General features: G+C 49.9%; 1 protein-coding gene across 2 annotated transcripts in view; it reads left to right on the top strand.

The window, feature by feature from the left end:
* The window catches only part of RASGRF1 (Ras protein specific guanine nucleotide releasing factor 1), a 113,585-nt gene that overhangs the window by 26,044 nt on the left and 66,761 nt on the right, over positions 1-20,780 (top strand). For both annotated transcript variants that reach the window (XM_003413852.4, XM_003413851.3), the window contains exons 2-5: positions 876-982; positions 9,481-9,628; positions 17,088-17,180; positions 20,490-20,743. In XM_003413852.4, the coding sequence (XP_003413900.2) occupies positions 876-982; positions 9,481-9,628; positions 17,088-17,180; positions 20,490-20,743 (602 nt within the window). The remainder of the gene's footprint in view (positions 1-875; positions 983-9,480; positions 9,629-17,087; positions 17,181-20,489; positions 20,744-20,780) is intronic.

Genomic DNA, 20,780 nt, shown 5'->3' on the forward strand with positions numbered 1-20,780 from the left:
CTGCACAGTCTGTACCGCCCACTCCAGAGCATGCCACATGCTGTAGACCTCTGTGCTGCCCCCCACCCAAAAAAACCATTCAGCTGAAGTTAAACCCAGGACCAATGTCCATCCTCTGGAAGCCCTCCCTGACTTTCCTGGGCTGAATCCGTGACTTCCCTGTGCCCCCGCAGACTTTCTTTCTTATCTCCATTACTGTAGTGATTGCTCCGCATTCGTTAGAGGGAACACTTTCATAGCGCTTACTAGGTGCCAGGCATTGTTCTAAGAGCTTTATGTGTATTTAGCGCCTATAACTATTACCTGTGTGTCTAATGTCTGGCTCCTCTGCTTCCCTGGGAGCTGGGGAGGGGGCAGGCACCATGGTTGACCCCGCTGTGAGTCCCCTGCCCCCAGCACAGAGGTGGGAGGTGGCTATGGTAGGCTTTCATGGGGCCATGTCCGTATTCACTGCTCTAACCCCAGGACCTAGGACAGGGTTTAGCAGATGTTTGTGGAGTGAATTAAATGCATGCTGGATTGAACTGGTATCCAACTCCCAATGGGACTGTCCTCTTGGTGTATTTTCCTGTCTCCCCTCCGACAAACCTGATGGTTTAAGACCGGCTTTTTTGCAGTTTGTTGGCAAATAGGGCTTTGTGGGTTGCGCTTCCTTCTTAGAACTTCCTAAGCATAGGTTCTGTTGCATCATACAAAGCCTGTCTTAATCGAGAGTTGGAAACTGCTAAATAGTGGCATCCTGACGATCACAAATAATGAATCTGTGCCTAGCTGGTACAGCAGCGAGCACGTTGCACAGCAGCTAGATTGACAGCAGGACGCGGCACTGGCTGTGTGGATGCCCTAGTAATCGGAAATATCTTTTCTTGGTGCAGCATTATTTCACGGTTAACTTCAGCCATGAGAACCAGAAAGCCTTGGAGCTGAGGACAGAGGATGCAAAGGATTGTGACGAGTGGGTGGCGGCCATTGCTCATGCCAGGTATGTCTACCCCCATCATAGGGTGGAGGGGTCCCACAGTCCAGGCAGTAGGGACCAATCCTAAGGGCCCCATTCTTGAGCAAACCCAAGCCTCACGGTGGGGAGGGCAGGTCAAAGGAGGAGAGAGAGGGGAAAAGAAAAGCTGTAAAGAGGAGCTCCTGACAGGGTCCACCCTTAAGCCGGGAGCTCTGGGCCTGGGCCCTCGAGGCCACCACAGTGAATGAGAGACCTTGAGAAGTGGTGGTGCGGTCTCCCACTCCTATCTCCTCCAGACTAGTTTTTAGTGATACTCAGGGAACTGAGTAGGATTTAGTTTGGCTAAAGGCTTTTATGGCTACCAAAGTCTAAGGCTGCCAGGACTCTAACCGAGACGCTGGGTGGCCGTGAACTAGTCGTTTCTTCTCTCCTGGGCCTCGGTTTTCTCACGTGTGGGCTGAAATTTTCTGAACTTTGATATTCAAGGATTCTAGGCCTGCTCTTCCCACACCCCAGCAGTACATGCCCCTCTCTGGAGGAAACTTACTGGGCCAGATGGGGAGAAAGGCAAGAGGAGTGTATCTGTTGCAGAGAATATAGGGCGCCAAGCTGGACTGAGCCCTTTTGGGTCCTGGGGAAATGAGACATGTAGGCTGGGGTACAGTCCCAGTGCTAATGATCCCCTGGCAGAGCTGAGTATTGTCAGGGAACAGAGGCACCCAGACTCACCCTTCTGAGCGGTGAGACCTCTCTGGCTCAGTGAGGAATGGTGTGTTTCCGTATCTACCTTCCCACTCAAATGTGAGCTCCTGACGGAGGGACCAGCTATGATTCTTTGTATCCCCAGGGACTGATAAAGGCATGGTCAAGGTGCTCAGCAAATGTAGGTTAGAAGAATACAACGATGAAAGGGTTGATGGAGGATGGATACAGGGATGAATGTTGAATTTATAGATGGGTGATGAATGGATGAGTGAATAGAGAATGGATGAGTGTTGAAAGTGTATATGGAATGGATGAGTGTTAAAAGTATACATGGATGATGAATGAGTGGATGTGTGGGTGGGTGGATGGATGGATGGATGGATGGATGGATGGATGGATGGATGGATGGATGGATGGGTGGGTGGGTGGATGGATGGATGGAAAGTTGATGAATAAATGATGGATGGATGATACATCTATCATGGTGGGATGGATGGATAGATCAGTGGGTCAGATGATGGATCGATCAACCCCAGGGTCCCTCCTTGAACTTTGGATCAGGCCAACTGGTCTTGGCCCTGAGATCAGACCATTTCCATCCCTGTCCTCAATAAGTGTCTAGTCTAACTGTGGAGACCAGGTTCTCACACATAAATCAATACAGTCAGGCCTTGTGCTGAGGGGACAGGGATGGATGTGACACATGTGTCCCCCAGGGATATCATAGTCTAGTCAGGGAGACATTAGATATGTGCACAAATAGCCTTGGTGGGTGAAAGCTGTGTTAAGTACAAAACACCACGGGTATATGGAGGAGAGACGCGTTACTTCCATCTTCAGGGAAATGGGTGAATCTGGGGAAGCTGGAAATAGGGTGACATTTGACCTGAGTGTGGCGGGGAGTCAGAGGCAGATTTAATGAGTTTAGATAACAGCATTTCAGACTACCCTTCCCCCACCATAGATTTAATTATGTCCCCCCAAAAATGTGTGTATCAATTTGGCTGGGCCATGATTCCCAGAATTCTGTAGGTATCCTCCATTTTGTGATTGTAATTTTATGTTAAAGAGGATTAGGGTGGGATCATAACCCCCCCTACCCAGGTCACATCCCTAATCCAATGTAAAGGGAGTTTCCCCGGGGTGTGGCCTGCACCAGCTTTTCTCTCTCAAGAGATGAAAAGGAAAGGGAGGCAGTCAAAGAGTGGGGGACCTCATACCACCAAGAAAGCAGTACAGGGAGCAGAGCGCGTCCTTTAGACCCAGGGTTCCTGTGCAGAGAAGCTCCTAGTCGGGGAGAACATTGATGAGAAGGCCGACAGAAAGAGAAAGCCTTCCACTGGAGCTGACACCCTGAATTTGGACTTGTAGCCTACTTTACTGTGAAGAAATAAACTTCTCCTTGTTAAAGCCATCCACTTGTGGTATTTCTGTTATAGCAGCACTAGATAATTAAAACACCCCCCATCCCCTGCCAAAAAAAAAAAAAAAAAACCTTGAATAAAGGCACTGATACAGCAAAGAGAATTCTAAGAATGATGAAAAGATAAAGTTGGGGTGCCTAGAGGTAGATAAGGTTGCACAGTGGGCTGAGACAAGACCGTACCCAGTCTTGACCACCCAGCCGAGATTTTGGGCCTCTCCTCTGTAAGCAAGGGGAGCAATCGAGGATTTTACAGCAGACGAGCAGCCTGATCAGAGCTATAATTTGGATGGAAGTGGCTGGTGGTGTGGAGGATAGAATCCACTGGGGAAGATCTCAGATTCAGGGGAGCAGCTAGACTTCTGTCTCCACAGCTGTAAAGTAGAGCCAGTAGCAGGGTTATTTTGGGGACCAAATGAAACCATGTACGTGAAGGGGCTTTGGAAGCGATGAAGCATTATAGAATTCTAATTTGTTATGCATTCCGAAAACCAGGGCTACATTGATTTAGAAAATCGATTAATACAAAAATTTTCTAGACGCAACGAGCTACCACCCCATATACACTGGAATGGCTTCAATGATAAAGACCAGCAACACCAAATGTTGGAGAGGGTGTGGAGCAGCCAGCACTGTCATGCATTGCTAGTGGGAATGTGAAATCATACAACCACTTTGGAAAATTTCAGACAATTTCTTAAACAGTTGAACATACATCTACTCTATGGCCAACCAATTCTACTTCTTGGTATTTACCCAAGAGAAATGAAAAAATGTCCACAAAGAGCCTTGTGCACAAATATTCTTAGCAGTTTTACATACAATAGCCAAAAACTAGAAGTAGCCAAGGTGCCCATCAACAGACAAATAGATAAACAAACCTTGGTACATTCACAGAACGGAATATCACTCAGCAAGAAAAAGGGACCAAGGAACCAACTACTGATATGGGGGCGGGGAGCAGCGATGGTTCAGTGGTAGAATTCTCACCTTTCGTGGGCGAGACACAAATTCAATTCCTAGCCAATGCATCCCAGGCACAGCCACCACCCATCTGTGAGTGGAGGCCTACATGATGCTATAATGCTGAACAGGTTTTCAGTGGACCTTCAAGACTAAAACAGACTAGGAATAAAGGCCTGGCAGCCCACTTCCAAAAAATCAGCAGTGAAGACCCTGTTGATCACAACGGTCTGATCATGTTGTGCGTTGGGTCGCCATGAGTCAGGAACAGCTCGACAGCAGCTAACAACACCACCAATACCTGTAGAAAGATGGATGAATCTCAAAAACAATACACTGAATGAAGGAAGCCAGACACAAAATAGTACACACTGTATGAGTTCAATTATATGACACTCTAAAATGGACAAAAGTAACTGTGGAGACAGAAATCACAGCAATGGTGGTTTCTAGGATGGGAATTGACTGGGAAGGGGCATGAGAGAACTTTCTAGGGTGATGGAAACTTTTTACTCCATTAGGGTGTGTACACTTGTCAAAACTGATCAAACTGTGCACTTAAGATCTGTGCTTTCCACTACACATACATTAAACCTCACATCTAGAAAGCGAATAGTGTATATCCATTCACTTTTTTTGCTGCATAACAAATTACCACCAACTTAGCAGCTTATGGGCTGGGTTTTAGCAGCTTAAAACAATACCCGTTACCTCACAGTTCTGTAGGTCAGAGATTGACCCATCATGGTTGGGTTCTTTGCAAGGGTATCACAAGACTGAAATCAAGGTGTTGGCTGGGCTAGACTCTTAGCTGGAGGCTGGGGAGGTCTTCACTTCCAAGCTTATTCTTATTGTTGGCCGAATTCAGTTCCTTGTGGTTGTAGGTCTGAGGTTCCATTTCTTTGCTAAGTGTCAGTTAGGGGTGGCTGTCAGTTCCTAAAGGTCACCCATATTCCTTGTCATGTGGCCCCCTCCTTCTTCAAGTCAGCGACAGCATGTCAAGTCCTTCTCCTGCCTCAAATCTCACTTTCTTGTGACCAGCTGGAGAAAACTGTTTCAAAAGGCTCATGTGGGTAGATGAGGCCCACCAGATAATCTCCCTATCTTAAGGTCATCTGTGCCATATGACATAACCTAATAAACATAACCTAATAAGGGAGTAAAATTCATTGTATTCCTAGTCCCAGGGATTATGCAGGGCATGTACATGGAGGCTTGGACAGGGTAGGAAATCTTGAAGGCTATCTTAGAATTCTGCCTATCACAAAGAGAGAACAATAATTTTTTAAGCAATTCACTAAATTGAAGACTGACTCTCTTTAGCCAATAAAATAATAACCCAGTTTACATAAAAAGAAAAACAAAAAACTGCCAATCCCATCTAGGAGCCTAACTGAGAATGTTTCACATCTGAGGGTGCTCCATCTTCACAGTCATTAACCCCACACTCACCGCTGCTGTCTAGTTAACAAAGAACAACTGTACAGTCCTCTACAGGCTGTAAAACTCTTTCACACAGTGTGTCATTTTCTCGCAGACCACCCAGCGAGTGGGTCCCTCCAGTCCCATTTGACAGACGTGCACAGTGAGGTCCAATGTCACAAAGGGCATGGATGCCTGAGTAGAGATGGGGGTGCCTCAGATCCTGGCTCCCAGCTTAGGGCTCTGTGACTCCCAGGTAATGCTGATTCAACCCAGGCTAGAAGCCTGCGCACCCTCAAAGGGGAGCAGTAAGGTGAATGGACTCCATCTACCTCTGAACCAAAACCTCTTCATACTCATCACCCTTTTGGAAGCTAGGAGATGTGCCCATTGGATGTGCTGATTGCTTCTCTTCCCTTGCCAAGCCCTGAGGTTTGGGTCAAACCACTGGCCTCCCACTATGCCCCCCATTCAGTCTGAGTAGGGGGCAGAATGATGATCGCTGGTAAGGGAAACCAAGTCGACTTCCCTAGAATAGTTACCATCATGAGCCTTCAGACTCTTACTTGGGGAGCTATCTATTTGATTAGAGGGGGATCTATAAATGGTTCTTTATTATTGCCAAGAGCTTTATTTACCCTCAAACCTCATACATCGTGTGTGTGTGTGTGTTTGTGTGTGTGTGTATCTTGACGGAGAAACTGGCTCTCTTCCACAGCCATATTGAGTATTAAGTATTTTTACATACTCCAAATTTAGTTTTTATTTGCATAGACATACAGATACAGTCTATATACAAAAATAAACACTGTAGTGTATTAATATCATATAGAGACACAATGTACTCTCAGGACATATCTATAATGGTCTAGTATTATGGGATGCCTCTGTGGTGTGTATATACGCAATGTATAAAATGCAATACACGGTGTGTCCTTACCTTTCAGTGAGGATAACTAGATGCCATACTAGATGGCCACATAGGAAAGTGAAGAAATGCACTGTTGGCGATAGAGTCGGATTCCAGCTTCGGCTTTGACGCTAATTGACAGTTGTTTTGGGCAAGGCACTGCCCCTCTCTGGGCCTCAGTTTCTTCATTTATAAAATAAGACGGTTAACCATTATTAAACAGAAGGGACAGAGAGAGGGAAGATGGGAGACAGAGGGAAGGAGAGAAGACGGAAGGAAGGAAGGAAAGGGAGAGTGGAGGAATGGAAAGAGAAAGGGAAGACAAAGGGCAGAAAGGGAGGCAAGCCAAGCTGAGACGCTATGGCTCTGGATTTTGACTGAGTGAGGCATTAGGGTGAAGCCATTGGCAAGAACAGAAAAATGAAGAAGCCGCGTTTTCACACCCCTGGAGAGGGGAGAGGTGTGGTGGTGTGAAAAGAGCCTCCTTCATGCTCTCAGCTGAGTTTCCTTTGCAAGTGAAGACAATTAAGTCTCTTGGGAAGTTGGAAAAAAAAAACTTTAAAACTTGATATTCTAGTTAAAATTCATTTTAATAAGAGAAGCACAAAATCCTCTTTTTAATCAAATAACATTAAAACCAAAGAATTCTCCAGTATAGCCTGTTATTTATCTTTAAGGTTGTAGTGGGGAGAGACCGTAGAGTTGGCAAGCAGAGGACAGTTGGGGACCCCAGAAAGGGAGGCAGTTCCTGGCTGGGGGCAAACATCAGACTGTCAAGGGTTGAAGAGGACAAAGGAATTGAGGAAATAGGACAATGAGTCAAGGCAGTTCTTTCAACAAACCTCACGTAGAAAGGGGGAGAAAGGGGGTAGGAGCTGGAGGCAAAGTTACGGAGGAAGGACAGCTTGATTTTGCCCTAAAGAGGAGCAACTTGAGCAGCCGAAGCGGCTGCTAATACAGAGGAGAGAGGCAGTACCTGAGGGACAGAGAGCCCTGAGGAGGGGCCAGGCACAGAACCTTGAACTTGGACTTGAGCTCACTGAGAAGAAATGGAAACTGTAGTTCCTACAGCTAACAGTTACCCAGCACATACTCGGGTTGGGGCACTGAGCTTCCTGTGTCGACTAATTTAGTCCTCACAGCAACTCTGTGAGCGAGGTGCAATTATTATCCCCATTTTATGGATGAAAAAACTGAGGCACAGAGACAAAGTGGCCTGTCCAAGGTCCCTCAGCCAGTGGGTGCAGGAGCTGGGGCTGGGCCCAGGCAGGCTGGATCCTGTGGGGCCTCAGCCAGGACACTATATATATGTTAGAGAGAGGATGGGTGTGATAGGCCGTGGGGCTGGCCAGGAAGTGACAGAACGTCTGTGAGGGATAGGCTCTGAAGTAGGAACAGGATCACCTGCAGAGGAAGGTGAGGAGTGAGGTACAAGTTTGGAGACAGGGAAGGTTTGGGGAGGCCAGGATGCTGACAGAGACACCCGGAATATTTCAAGGCCCAGCCAAGGCTGAAAGTGGGAAGCATGGAGCTCTCCACTGCTGGGGGACTGAGACGGGAGACACAGGACTGACCCAGAGATGGGGTTCTGCTAGTAGGAGGGAGAGAAGGACAAAGGTCAGAGGAAACTGAGGATATTGGCAGAGGGAGGCTTCTGGGGTGGCCCTGGGCTAGAGCAAAGAAAGATGGGACAAGCAGGAGGGCTGGGTAGAGGGGTCCAGAAACCTCTTAACTTTCCCCCAAATCAGTGCCTAAAATGTCCCTGCTCCCACCCAGCTGGCACTTCCTCCTGGGTTACTGGGGTCCCCTTCTCAGAGCCTCTCTGCCCTCTAAGGCTGGACCTACCTTACCTGGAATTGAGTCTTGCCCCAGTTCTGACACCTTCAAATGGCCTCGTTGGTGTTGTGGAGTGTCAGGGAGAGGCCCAGGCCTGCGAAGCAGGGGTCCAGGCTCTGCCTGGTATTCTTGGACAAGTCACTGAACCTCCATGGTCCTGGCAATCTTCCAAGCCCCCCTCCATACTGACGCTCTGCAAACTGAGTCATATTAATTTACGTAAATCCTGGCACTGCCACTCCACCCTGTGCTTATCCTCTGGGGCCCTCTCTGATCTGGCCCCAGCTAACTATCCAGCCCCACCACCAATTACCCCCAACACAAGCCTTCCACCCGAGGCTGCCCTCTGATGGGCATGTGTCTAGAACATTGGATTTGGAGTCAGAAGGCCTGGGTTCCAACTCAAGGGCCTCCTCCTCCAGGAAGCCTGCCCTGATTACAAGTCCTCACTGCTGGCTCTGCCCTTCACCCCACAGCGCTAATAGCCCATGACACACCATATGGCACTCAGGAGTACTATGCAGGTTCTGCAGATGTCCCTCAGATAGTGGCATGCACGTCCCTGACTTTCTATGTATCCCAAAGGGCTTGACACATCCATCCACCCAGTCATCCATCCACGTAACGAATGTTCACTGAGCACCTTCTAGTGCCTGGAGCTGTGCCCAGCCCTGGGGGTACAGAAGCAAGCAGCACAGACATGGCTTAGCCCTCAGACTATGCAGAGTCCAGTGACAAGGTAGACAAGTAACTGGACGACCCCTAACCAGTGTGGCTGGTGCTATGGTAATGGAAGCCCAGGGTGCTGAGGGGACACCCCATGCAGTCTGGAGACTAGGGAAGACTTCCTGGAGATAGCACACTTCAACTGGAACCCAGAGCTAACTAGGAAAGATGGTGGAGGTAGCCCAGGGAAAGACAGAGAGAGGGAGGAGGCATGTTTCAGGTCAGAAACCTGCCTGCGCAAAGGCCCAGAGGGGTGTGTGTGTGTGAAAGAGAGAGATAGAGAGAGACAGGATGAGAACTAGACGCGCTGGAGGAACCAGAAGTCAGTGTGGGAGGCAGGGGCTTGGGGAGGGGGCTGGAGCGCCCAGCAGGAGCCACAGCAGCCAGGTCAGGCCCCGAGCAGCACCTCTGAGAGTCGGGGCCTTCTCCTAAGTGCAGGTAGGCGGGTGAGCCCCACTTCTGGTTGGATCTCCAGGGAACAAGGAGGCAGTATCTTACCCACCGTGTCCATCTGTCCATCTGTCCATATGTCCGCAGCTATAGGACCCTGGCCACAGAGCATGAAGCACTGATGCAGAAGTACCTCCACTTGCTGCAGATCGTGGAGACCGAGAAAACCGTGGCCAAGCAGCTACGACAGCAGATCGAGGACGGGGAGATAGAGATCGAGCGGCTGAAGGCAGAGGTGACTGTTGGTGGGGCAGGACGAGGCTCAACACCTCCAACCCCAGGCGCCTGCGGGCTCTGGAGGCATATGGGCCTGGTGGGTCATGCTGGGTGGGGAGGACCAGCCTCCAGCTGCAGCTTTGCTGGGGTGGGGGAGAGGTGGGAGAGCCTGCCACCCCAATCCATGGCAAACAATCGACTCCCAAGGGATTGCAACGCAACCTCTGTGCTAGGATGTGCCTGGTGCCTTGTATATGAGAAACCGGGCTGAGAGAGCTCAAGTGACCTGCCCAGGCTCACACAGCTGGGAAGAGGCAGAGCTGGGATTTGAACCCAGGCCTCCCTGTGACTTGCTAGTCTTTGCACCATATTCACAGCTCTTCCAGGGAGCCCAGCACAGGGCTGCACTGCCTCTAAACCACCTGGTTTATTCTGGGATTAGTCCCGCTCTGAAGTCAGCCCCTGGGATCTCTTAGACCAACACAGATGCCTGAACCCAAGCTGACCCCCTGTAAGGGATCACGGAAGGAGTCTGGCCCCAGAGCCAGGTTATTTGCTTCATCACAGAGGATGTTTTCACTCATTCTTTCACTCACTAAATACTTAAGATCACCTAACCATTAATCTAAGGAGCCCTGGTGGTGCAGTGGTTAAAGCACTCGGCTGCTAACTGAAAGGTTGGCAGTTCGAACCCATCAGGTGCTCCAGTGGGAGAGAGATGTGGCAGTCTGCTCCCATAAAGATTACAGCCTTGGAAACCCTATGGTGCAGTTCTACTCTGTCCTGTAGGGCCACTGTGAGCTGGAATCGACTCAAGGACAATACGTGTAGCCACCGACCTCATCCCCATCCCCAAGCACCCTTCTCTCCAGTCCTGTTGGCCCTGGTCCACCTCTTGGCCTCTGCACATGCTGGGGCTTCTGCTTCGAAGGCCCTTCTCATCCTCACTCCTCCCCTCAGGGGAAATCCTACCAAGCTCAAATGCCTCCGTCTCAGGACACCTTTCTCTGGCTGTGTGTCTGTTGTCTCATCCAGCCTGGTGGGAATTCCTGGAGGGCAGGCTCTGTGCCCTTGATCACTCTCCCCCTTGTGCCTGGCACAGAGTGGGTGCTCACTGAGGGTCTGATGCTGGAATGAACGACAGGATCTGTGGTGGGCATGAGGGACACGGAAGTTTTTCCCCTTAGGGTCCAATCACAGTGTGATCAGTGCTGCTGCAGAGCTTGCAGTGTGAACCAAGTGAGGAAGTGAGTCAGTTTTTGTGTAGGTTCATGTCTCATGTGGCTTTGAAGGGTTTCAGCGGTTTGTAGGCCAGAGAAGGGGTGGGTGCAAAGGGCGGAGCCCCCCTGGTGCTGGGGAGCAGAAAGCAGGTCAATAGTGAGAGTGTGTGTGTGTGTCTCCAAGTGGCAGCAGAAGCCCAGTTGGTGGGAATTTGGATCAATGCTTCCAACTGTGTACATTACCCTCCAGGGCAAAAGATATTTTTAAAGAAAACTTTGAAAGAAAGACCAGCTTGGTAAAGCTTTCTGCCTGTAGTTAGTCTCTCTCCCTCTCCCTCTCTGCCTTACACACACACACTTCCTCTGAATGAGCTGCAGGAAGATAGGAACAGAGCTCATTTTCTACGAATTAGGCCATCAGGAGAATCCCTGGGTGGTGAAAATGATTAACATACCCAGCTGCTAACCAAAAGGTTGAAGGTTAAAGTCCACCCAGCGATGCCTTGGTAGAAAGGCCTGGTGATTGACTTCCTAAAAATCAGCCATAGAAAATCCTATGGAGTACAGTTCTACTCTGACACACATGGGGTGGCCATGAGTCAAAATCGACTCAACAGCAAGTGGTTGGTTGTTTAGGCCATCAGGTAGACAGGAGGCACTGAGAAGCCAGACGAGTGATCAGTGACCCCAGTGATGAAGACGGAGGGCCTTAGAACACCAGAGCTGGGAGAAATCTGAAGACAAAGACGCCGAAGTCCATAGAGAGGAAGAGACTTATCAAAGGCCACTCAGCTATTGCGTGCTGGAGTCCAGGCTCAAACCTGGATCTCCTAGCTCCAAATCCTTGGTCTGTGCCTGCACTACCACAACGTACCTCTTCCCCAGTGTGGAGACAGGCCTGGTTAACGGGGGCCTATTAGGGCACTGTGGAGCCTGGATGGTCCCAAGCTCTTACGGTCCACCTTTCCTCTGATATCCAAATAAAATTCTTCAAGCTTCCATCCCACATATGCCTGAGGATTTCCAGGGGGCCTACATTCCCCTGGTCACCCCTTGCTTTCAAATTCTGCTCTCCTGATTCATCACATCCCTTCCCACAGCAGCTGTCCTCTTCTCAGTCTTTATTCCTCTTTATCCCTTGGGTGGCCACCACATGTATCTGTCAGGATGGGCTACTTTCTGCTGCAATAACAAACAACCCTAAAATCTTAGTGGCTTAAAACACCTAAAGTTGATTTCTCCCTCACACTGTATGTCTTTTGTGGGTTCTGCTGAGGACTCTGGTCGACAGTATCCTCCCACAGAGACAAGGACACAGGCCAACAGGGCTTCCACCTTCAGGAAATTCTCCAATCACATACGAGGGAAAGGAGCATGGCAAATAACCTGTCTGCTCACATTTCATTGGCCAAACCCAGTCACATGACCATGGCATCTGAGAAACACAGTCCTGCAAGGAGAATTAGAGCATTAGCAAAAGCCCTAATGACTCCCAGACTGTGGCTCCTCCTTCATTCCCCAAACCCCATGACTCAGGATGTTGTATGTAACAGACTTCCCTGAAGGTTTGTACACAATGGAGGAGTATTCCACTACCCAATGAAAAACACCTTAAAAATGCATAGAAAACATCCCTGCCCTCAAGTCTTTCAGCCTTTCCCGTTGTGGTTAGATGCCATTGAGTTGCCCTGACTCATGACAACCCCATGCACAGTGGGATCAGGTGGTTATGATCCAAGGGTTTTCGCTGGCTGGTCTTCAGAAGTAGATATTCAAGCCTTTCTTCCTAGAGCATCTTAGTCTGGAAGCTCCACTGAAACCTGTTCAGCATCCTAGCAACAAGCAAGCCTCCGCTGACAGATGGGTGACGGGTGCTCATGAGCCGCGTTGGCCGCCAACCAAGCCCGGGTCTCCCGAATGGAAGGCGAGGATCTACCTCTGAACCTCCACTGCCCCTTCCTACTGGAAGGATTTCTCACCGTTCTCCTCTCCAGACATTCCCGCATGTGTTTTTTGTTGTCGGTGTTCACGATCTCTTTCTCTACCAAAACCCTCACCCTGCATCCAGGGATGTGCCGGGTCCAGCCCTCACCAGCTTACAAGAGCCAATTGTTAACATTCCAAGAATCTGATTGTTAAACCTTTGTTAGCTTGACATGGGGCCGAGGTAGGATGTTTACACTACAGATATTGGCGGATGCTACAAGTCAGAGCTTTTCTTTCAGAGAGCTGTTGTTTGAGCATTTACCAGCACACCACTGTGTCTGCGCCTCTTTTCAGGATGGGTTACATAATTTTTGGCCCCAATGCAAAATGAAAACGCAGGGCCCTACAGACTTTCAAGATGGCAATAGCAAAGTGTTAAACCAAGTGTTGGGTCCTTCTAAGCATGGGACCCCATGGGACTGCACAGGTCTCGTGCCCATAATGCCCATCTCTCCTCCCTCTGTGCCTTCCCCACCCTGAGCTTCCTCCCACCCCTAGCCATCTCTCTATATAGTAGCAGGAGATCACACCCAAACACTTATAACTTTCTTTGGCAAAGAAATCCACCTCTGTCTTAGTCTCTTCTTTCCCATCTAAACAATCCTCTCAGCCCCCACCTTTCATAACCAGAAGCCCCATCAAGGAACCATCCAAAACAAAGGAAACATCTACCTCTGAGAAGAATCCTCCCCACCCAAGAACGCTCAGTTTGGCACCATTTCATTTTTTTAATAGCTAGTGTTCTCCCATTTATGATTGGAAGTGAATTTGGCGAGTGAAGCCAGGCCCTAAAAGATAGTGTAGGAGTTTACAGATAGTTGTAATATTTTATTGGCTTGGAAGCACTCAGACTCCTAGAAAGTCGACTTGGGAAAAAACTGCAGAGATCTTTACTTCAGTTCAGGGTTTAAAATAAAAATTTACCCATGAAATCTGTTTTGCAAACGAACTTTGACTTAACGTGGAACCCCAATATATAAAATAGGTAAATAAAGAGGCTGCTCTGGGGAAGGAGGAGAGGAAAGCCCTGACCCTTCCCCACCCGACACCTTCCCTCATCAGGGCCCACCACCCATGCCTTGACCCCCTACTCTATCTCTCTTCCTACCATCCACCCACCGCATGCACCTGCTGACCTGGCACATAATGCCCTACCATACTCCTACACCTTTGTTCATATCATCCCCTGCACTCAAATTCCCTCCTTCCCATAGCCCGTATGTTGACCCCCTACTTACCCTTCAAAGCCTCTTCTGGGAAACCCTTACCACTTCCGTGGTCAGGCCCTCCCGTGGCAGTGGGTGCATGCCTCTGGTCTGGTCTTGCTTGTTGGATTATAAATTACCTCTGTGGATGTCTGACCCCCTTCTTAGGGGAGCATGGCTGGAAGCTCCTCAAGGGCAGGGATCTGACTTATCCATCTCCAGCTCATTTCACCAGTGCTTAGCATGGCGCCCAACACAGAGACACCATCAGAACATGCCAATGGCGTTGGTACAAAGCAAGATGGAGATGGATGCCTCTTGGGCTTGGCAGAGACTAGAGGGAAGCAAGAAGTAAGGAGAGAGAACTGAGTTGTATGGCAACTGTTTAAAAAGCAAGAAATGCAGAGATCTTTAGCAAAGCTGCTAACAGAGTGGGAAAAAAAACCTGGATTAATTTCACCATCAATAATTGCACCAAGTAAACACATTCCAGACTAAAGAAAGTATCTCCAGAGAGGGTGGGGCAGGAGCCAATGTGCTGTGCCCAAAAAGGGTGTTACAAACCAGTACTTGCCTCAGACAGACAATCTGGGGGTGCCAGGTGGCAGGGGCCAGCCCAGATACCACACATTGAACGCAGCATGGAGTCGGACAGCCAGAGCTGGACTCCAGCTGGTGTGTTGAGGTACAAGGAAAAGGTTAACACCTCATGGCCATCACTGACAAGCATCAACTAAGCTAGGCCTGGACGTCCGCTGAACAAACCAGGGTCCAAAGCAAATTCATTCCCGTAAAGCACCTGCCAAGGTTAAAGAAAGGCAGCTTTCATGAGCCTACTGGGCCTGGGGTTTCCACAGCCACCTGGTATCAGCTCCTGATAGTGATGACCTTCACACCCTGAGCAGGGTGCCCTGCTCAAGACTTCTGCAGGGTCCCCAGGCTTGTAACTCTCCAGAGCTTTGCACACCCAGACCAATCCTTAAATAAAGATTCCAAGACTGCTGGTATTGCCTCTGCAGGTAGCAAAGCGTCTGACCTAATTGCATCTATTTTTTGCCCTGGTCCCTGCTGAGTGGATGTCCTGGAATGCCTCTCTCAGAGAAGGGCACTGTCAGTTTTAAATACAGACTCCCTGCTCCCCCAAGACACACGGCCATCCTAAAGAGAGAAAAAATATATATATATGCAAATCCCAACACCGGTGAGGAAAGCATACTGGCTTGGAGGTGATAACCAGCCACCAGGCCAAAGGTGGTGGTATTGGCTGGGTATCTCTGCGTGTTGGGTAACTCCAAGAGTGTGTGTGTGTGTGCGCGCGCGCACGTGTGTGTATGTCCCCTAGCCCTTCAACGTGCAGATCAAAGAATCAGCCTTTATTTCAATGCGCAAATTTTCTCAGATTATCAAAAAAAAAAAGAGGAGAAGAGAAAAGAAAAGCCCTTCTCCGCCTGAGTGTTTCTCCGTTAGATATTTTCAGCCACTCTTCAAGCAGAGGCAGGGGTAATTTTAGCAACCAGGGAGTGAAGAATGGTTAACTGTTACATTTGCTTTCGAAGTGCTCCATGCGCCCAATTGTGAGAGCCCATTCATTCTGCGGTTCAGCAAGTGGCCTTGAGGGGACAAAGCCACGTGTTCTGAAGAGGCAGCAGCGCCCAGCTTGGTGGCAGTGTTTGTGGGATCCCCGGAGCTACTATCTTTAGACGTGTGGGGCTCAGTGACTGCAGTGTTTTTCTTTGGTGGAGGCTGTCGTTCTGATTTTTTATTATTCTTATTATTCACTAATTTATGTAGCTAACAAGTACGTGTTGTGTGCCAGGCACCGGGCTAGGCACGGGAATGAGTCAGTGAATTATACAGCTGCAGACTCTTCTCCCACAGAGCTCACGGCACAGATGGAAAGGTAACTAGGCAATTCCAGCACTTTCAGGGAGAGTCCACAGTACGGAGAGAGCCCTTGTGAAGGGCGCCCAACAGCGAAAAGACTTGTGGAATCGGGAATGGTTGGAAGGAGCCCAGCCCTGCCCATCTGAGCGGTCCCAGCGCCCCAGCTGCAATGTGGCTTCAGGTGGCCCTGCTGCTGGGCACCACCCTCCTTGTGTTGTTCTTGCAGCTATGCCGACCCCTCTGATCCCCAAATCAGGCAAACGGAGACTTTTAGGCAGCTCAGATGTTAATCCAAGGGCTGTCTTCTTGCTCTTGCTGTTACCTGCCGTTGAGCGGGCTTCTACTCATGACAACCTTATGTATAACAACGAAATGTCGCATGGTCCTTCACCATCTTCATGATCGTTGCTATGTCTGAGTCCATTGTCGAGGCTATGGTGTCAATCCATCTCATGGGGGGTTTTCTTCATTTTCGCTGGCCCTCTACTTTATCAGCCATGATGTCCTTTTTCTAGTGATTGGTCTTTCCTGCTGACATGTCCAAAGTAAGCAAGCCCAAGTCTCCCTGTCCTCCCTTCTCAGCAGTATTCTTGTTGTATTTGTCCTAAGACTGATTTGTTCATTGTTCTAGGCCAGGAGTTTTCAGGTAGTGCTTAGAAGAGGTGTCTAGTTCAGGAAAGTGCTTTGGGGTTGACCAGGGAGGGGGAGTCAAGCAAACAGGGGTTCACCCAGAGCCATGCATTTTTATCTGGTTTCCATGTCAGGGCTCTAGGTGAGGTTTTGTTTTAAAAAAAATAAAGGGACTGGTGGTTTGGGAGGAAATAGGTGGGAGTGAGAGGAAAATCAGAGATTGGGCCACAGCTCTAACATGACAAATGAGACGCCTGCCCCCAGGGAGGGGAGCAGCCTTGTTCATGGTCACTCGAAGAGTGAGCAGACCGGTCAGGCCTGGAACCCCAGTGGACAGGTTCCCAGTCCAGTGCCTGCTGTTCCATAGAAGTCTGGAACGTGTCTGTTCAAACAGCCTAGCTGCACAAAGCAGAAGACACACTGAGGAATCAGTGGTCCTCGGGTAAGAAAAGCAGCAGGGTCCTCCTCACCATGGCATGCCTGCTGGCCAGCCAAGGGTGACGGTCTGCCTGCCAGCGCCCCTCCCAGCAGCTGACCTATGTTTCTGTTGCAGATCGCATCCCTGCTCAAGGACAATGAGCGTATCCAGTCCACCCAGACTGTCACCCCCAACGATGAAGACAGTGACATCAAGAAAATCAAGAAGGTCTGTACCATCACCTGGGCTGGTGGGACAGCCCCAGAGGGCCTCCTGGCACACCCCAGCTTCAGCCCTTACTATCCCACTGCCCCCAGGATGTACCGTCCACCCACCCTCAGCTCCAAAGACAGAACCAACAGCCCCCTACCCTGAAGGTCACCTTGTCAAGCCATTTCTTCTCATTACCCCTTTAGGTAGGGTGATTTGGCCCCATTTTATAGATAAGAAAACTGAGACTCCAAGAGGGAAGGAGTTGGTGGAGGCAGGACAGGAACCACGGCCACAAGAGTCTCAGCTGAGAGCTGTCCTCACAGCACCATGCAGCCTCACCAAGATGCCAAGGCCACCCCTTTCCACTTTCACTTGCTGGTACCTCCGCAACCCCTGCAATCATGCCAACACCCTTTGGTCCCCAACAGACCTCAGCTTGGGGCCACATAGCAGACCCCACAGTTTGGCCCTGATACAGAGTCCAGAAGGGGCAGACATCTTAAAAGGCACCAGCTGAATCCACCCAGTGGCCAGGGTAGTGACCAGCACCATGGACCATCCTGTCAGGGGTTGAGAAAGGGGAAGAGCATGGCTTGGGTCTGCAGCTTGCCAGACCGGGCAGGGGAGCCTGACTCACCCTAGGAAAAACAAGTGAAATCAGAGAGCCTATTCATTGAGAGCACAAAACCACCACCACCGGCCTCCCCGTACCTTGCCACCAGCCCAGAAGCTGCCAGCCAGCATCCCAGGGGCCAACTTCAGCCCTCCAGTGTGTTTGGGGTTTTTAAGCTCACACAGCTTTTTGGCTTTTTTTTTTTTTTTTTTAATTAGTTGCCAGTGTTTTAAAAGGTAAACATCTCACATAAAAATCTGGATTTCTGATTCCTCTTGAGACCAGAAATTGCTGACATTCATTAAGCACTTTCTATGTGCCAGACACTATTCTAGGAGTTTATGTGGATTAAGTCGATCCTCACTGAAAACCCTCTGAGGTTTTATTATTGTCTCCACTTCATGTATGGGGAAGCTGAGGGGCAGAGAGGCAATGACTTGTCCAAGGTCACACAGCTAAGTATTTGCAGAGTCATGTTCACAGCTTGGCTGCCCAGCTGAGAAGCCCATGCCCTCAATCGCTGGGCTGCACGGCCTCTTGCAAAAGCAGAAGGTCCAGCTGCCCCCATATGACCACAGTCGAGGGGTTACTGTCCCCGTTAGGTACCCACCTGGCCAGTTTCATACATCTATAGCACCTGCCAGGCCCCTGCAGGCATTCGAATTTGCCACTGGGCTTCCCAGCTCACCCTGTCTGCCACCAGCCACTTTTACAGCCATTCTGGTTACAGTATTTTTTTAAAAACCAGCTGAAGTTCACCTCCCATCACTCTGATTTCACCCTCTGAGAGCTCCTGGGAGGTGGAAATGGTTAACACCCGCAGCTGCTGACTGAAAGGCTGGAGGTTCAAGTCCTACCAGAGGTGCCTTGGAAGAAAGACCTGGTGATCCACTTCAGAAAAATCAGTCACCGAAGGCCCTATGGGATGCAGTTCTACCCTGACACACACGAATCGCCATGAGTTGAAGTTGACCCAAACAGCTGGGTTTGGGAGTCTCAGGCCAAGCCGTACCACCTTTGAGAAAGTCCTTTCTACCTTCACAGATAACTGCTGGGGCTCTGATCAAGCCTCTCCTCTCCACAGCAAACACCCCTGGCCAGCTGTTGACTGTGTATCTGCTGCTTATGGCCAGTGCCCCTTTCAGATGATGATATTTTGATTATCACTCTGCCTGGTCCCTCAGCAGATGATCCCCAGAGCCAGACTCTCAGTACCCCCACCCCAGCTCCAGCCAGCCATCTTGCTCTGTTTCCTGCCCCCCACATCCCTCCCTGTGTGGACACTCAGCTTGCACACAGCTCGGGATGGGAGTGGTGGGGAGCCAGGTGGCCCCAGCGTGTACGTCTTGAGTGACTGACTCTCTGTGTATGTGAATCAAGGCCCTTTCCCAAGTTCTTGCCAAAACGAGGCCACTCCAAGCAGCCTGACTCCAAGTCAAAGAGTTAAGTGTGTGCCATTCCCCTCTGAGGCAGGAGGAGAGGCTCCGGGCAGGCGCCAGCACTCACAAGCCACCGATGAGGCCCAGACATAAAATTAACTAATTTGCCATGTACTATTCAATTTGATAGTCACTGTCTCTCCAGACGAGCTGTAATTGAGACTTCTGGGCTTTCAGGCCAGTCATTAGAAGAGATAAGGTGTGAGCCGTGCCCAGCACAGTGGCAGCCCTCTGTCCTCAAGCTGCCTTTCATGGAGACGTGGGGCCACATTGTCCGCCTTCAGAAAATGCTTCTGCTTAAAATGCAGAGTCTGATCCAGTGGGTCTGGAATGGGGCCTGAGAATCTGCATTTCTAACAAGGAAGATGTTGATGTTGCCAGTCCATGGACCACACCTTAAGTCCAGCCATCATCTCGTTAGCCCCACTTTACAGATGGGAAAATTGGCTCGGAAGGACCAAACAGCTTGCCCAGCATCATGCAGGCAGCAGAGCCAGGCCTGATCCATGTCTATGCTCTTTCTCCTGCAAGCCCAGCATGCCAAAAACAAAAACCCAAGCCTATTGCCGTCAAATCAGTTCCGACTCATGGCCACCCCATGTGTTACAGAATGGAACTGCTCCATAGGGTTGTCTTGGCTGTAATCTTTTCAGAAGCAGATTGCCAGGACATTCTTCTGCAGTGCCACTGAGTGGGTTCAAACCGACAACCTTTCAGTTAGTTGTTGTTGTTAGGTACCGTCAAGTCTATTTCAACTCAGAGTGACCCCATGTGACACAGTCGAACTCCATAGGGTTTTCTAGGCTGTAGTCTTTATGGGAAGGGGTCTTCGTGGTGCAACTCTTAAGTGTTTGGGTGCTAGCCAAAAGGTTGGTGATTCGAACCCATCTAGCAGCTTTGTGGGAGAAAGACCTGGCAGTTTGCTCCCATAAAGATTACAGCCTAGAAAACCCTATTGGGTAGCTCTCTGCCATATGGGGTTGCTTTGAGTCAAAATCAATTCAACGGCACCTAACAACAATCTTTATGGAAGTAGATTGTCGGGTCTTTCTCCCACAGAGCCACCAAGTGGGTTTGAACTGCCAACTTTGGGTTAGCAGCTGAGTGCTTAACCATTGTGCCACCAGGGCGTCAGTCGGGTGCAAACATTTGCAACACCTAGGGACCTTGGGGGATGACAAAGCCTTGGTCCCCGCTCTTGGAGAGCTCCAGCCTGTAAGGACAAGAGAAGCCAAGACTAACGGGAGACTCTCCGCTGGTCTGGGCACCCAGGTGCAGAGCTTCCTGCGGGGCTGGCTGTGCCGGCGCAAGTGGAAGACCATCATCCAGGACTACATCCGGTCGCCCCATGCCGACAGCATGCGCAAGAGGAACCAGGTGGTGTTCAGCATGCTGGAAGCCGAGGCCGAGTACGTGCAGCAGCTGCACATCCTTGTCAACAACTTTCTGCGCCCGCTGCGCATGGCCGCCAGCTCCAAGAAACCCCCCATCACGCACGACGACGTCAGCAGCATCTTCCTGAACAGGTGAGCACTCCCAAAGGTTCGCCCCACCTCAGTGCAT

This window comes from Loxodonta africana, chromosome 13 (genome assembly GCF_030014295.1).
Source record: "Loxodonta africana isolate mLoxAfr1 chromosome 13, mLoxAfr1.hap2, whole genome shotgun sequence".
In the NCBI taxonomy this organism is placed as follows: Eukaryota; Metazoa; Chordata; class Mammalia; order Proboscidea; family Elephantidae; genus Loxodonta; species Loxodonta africana.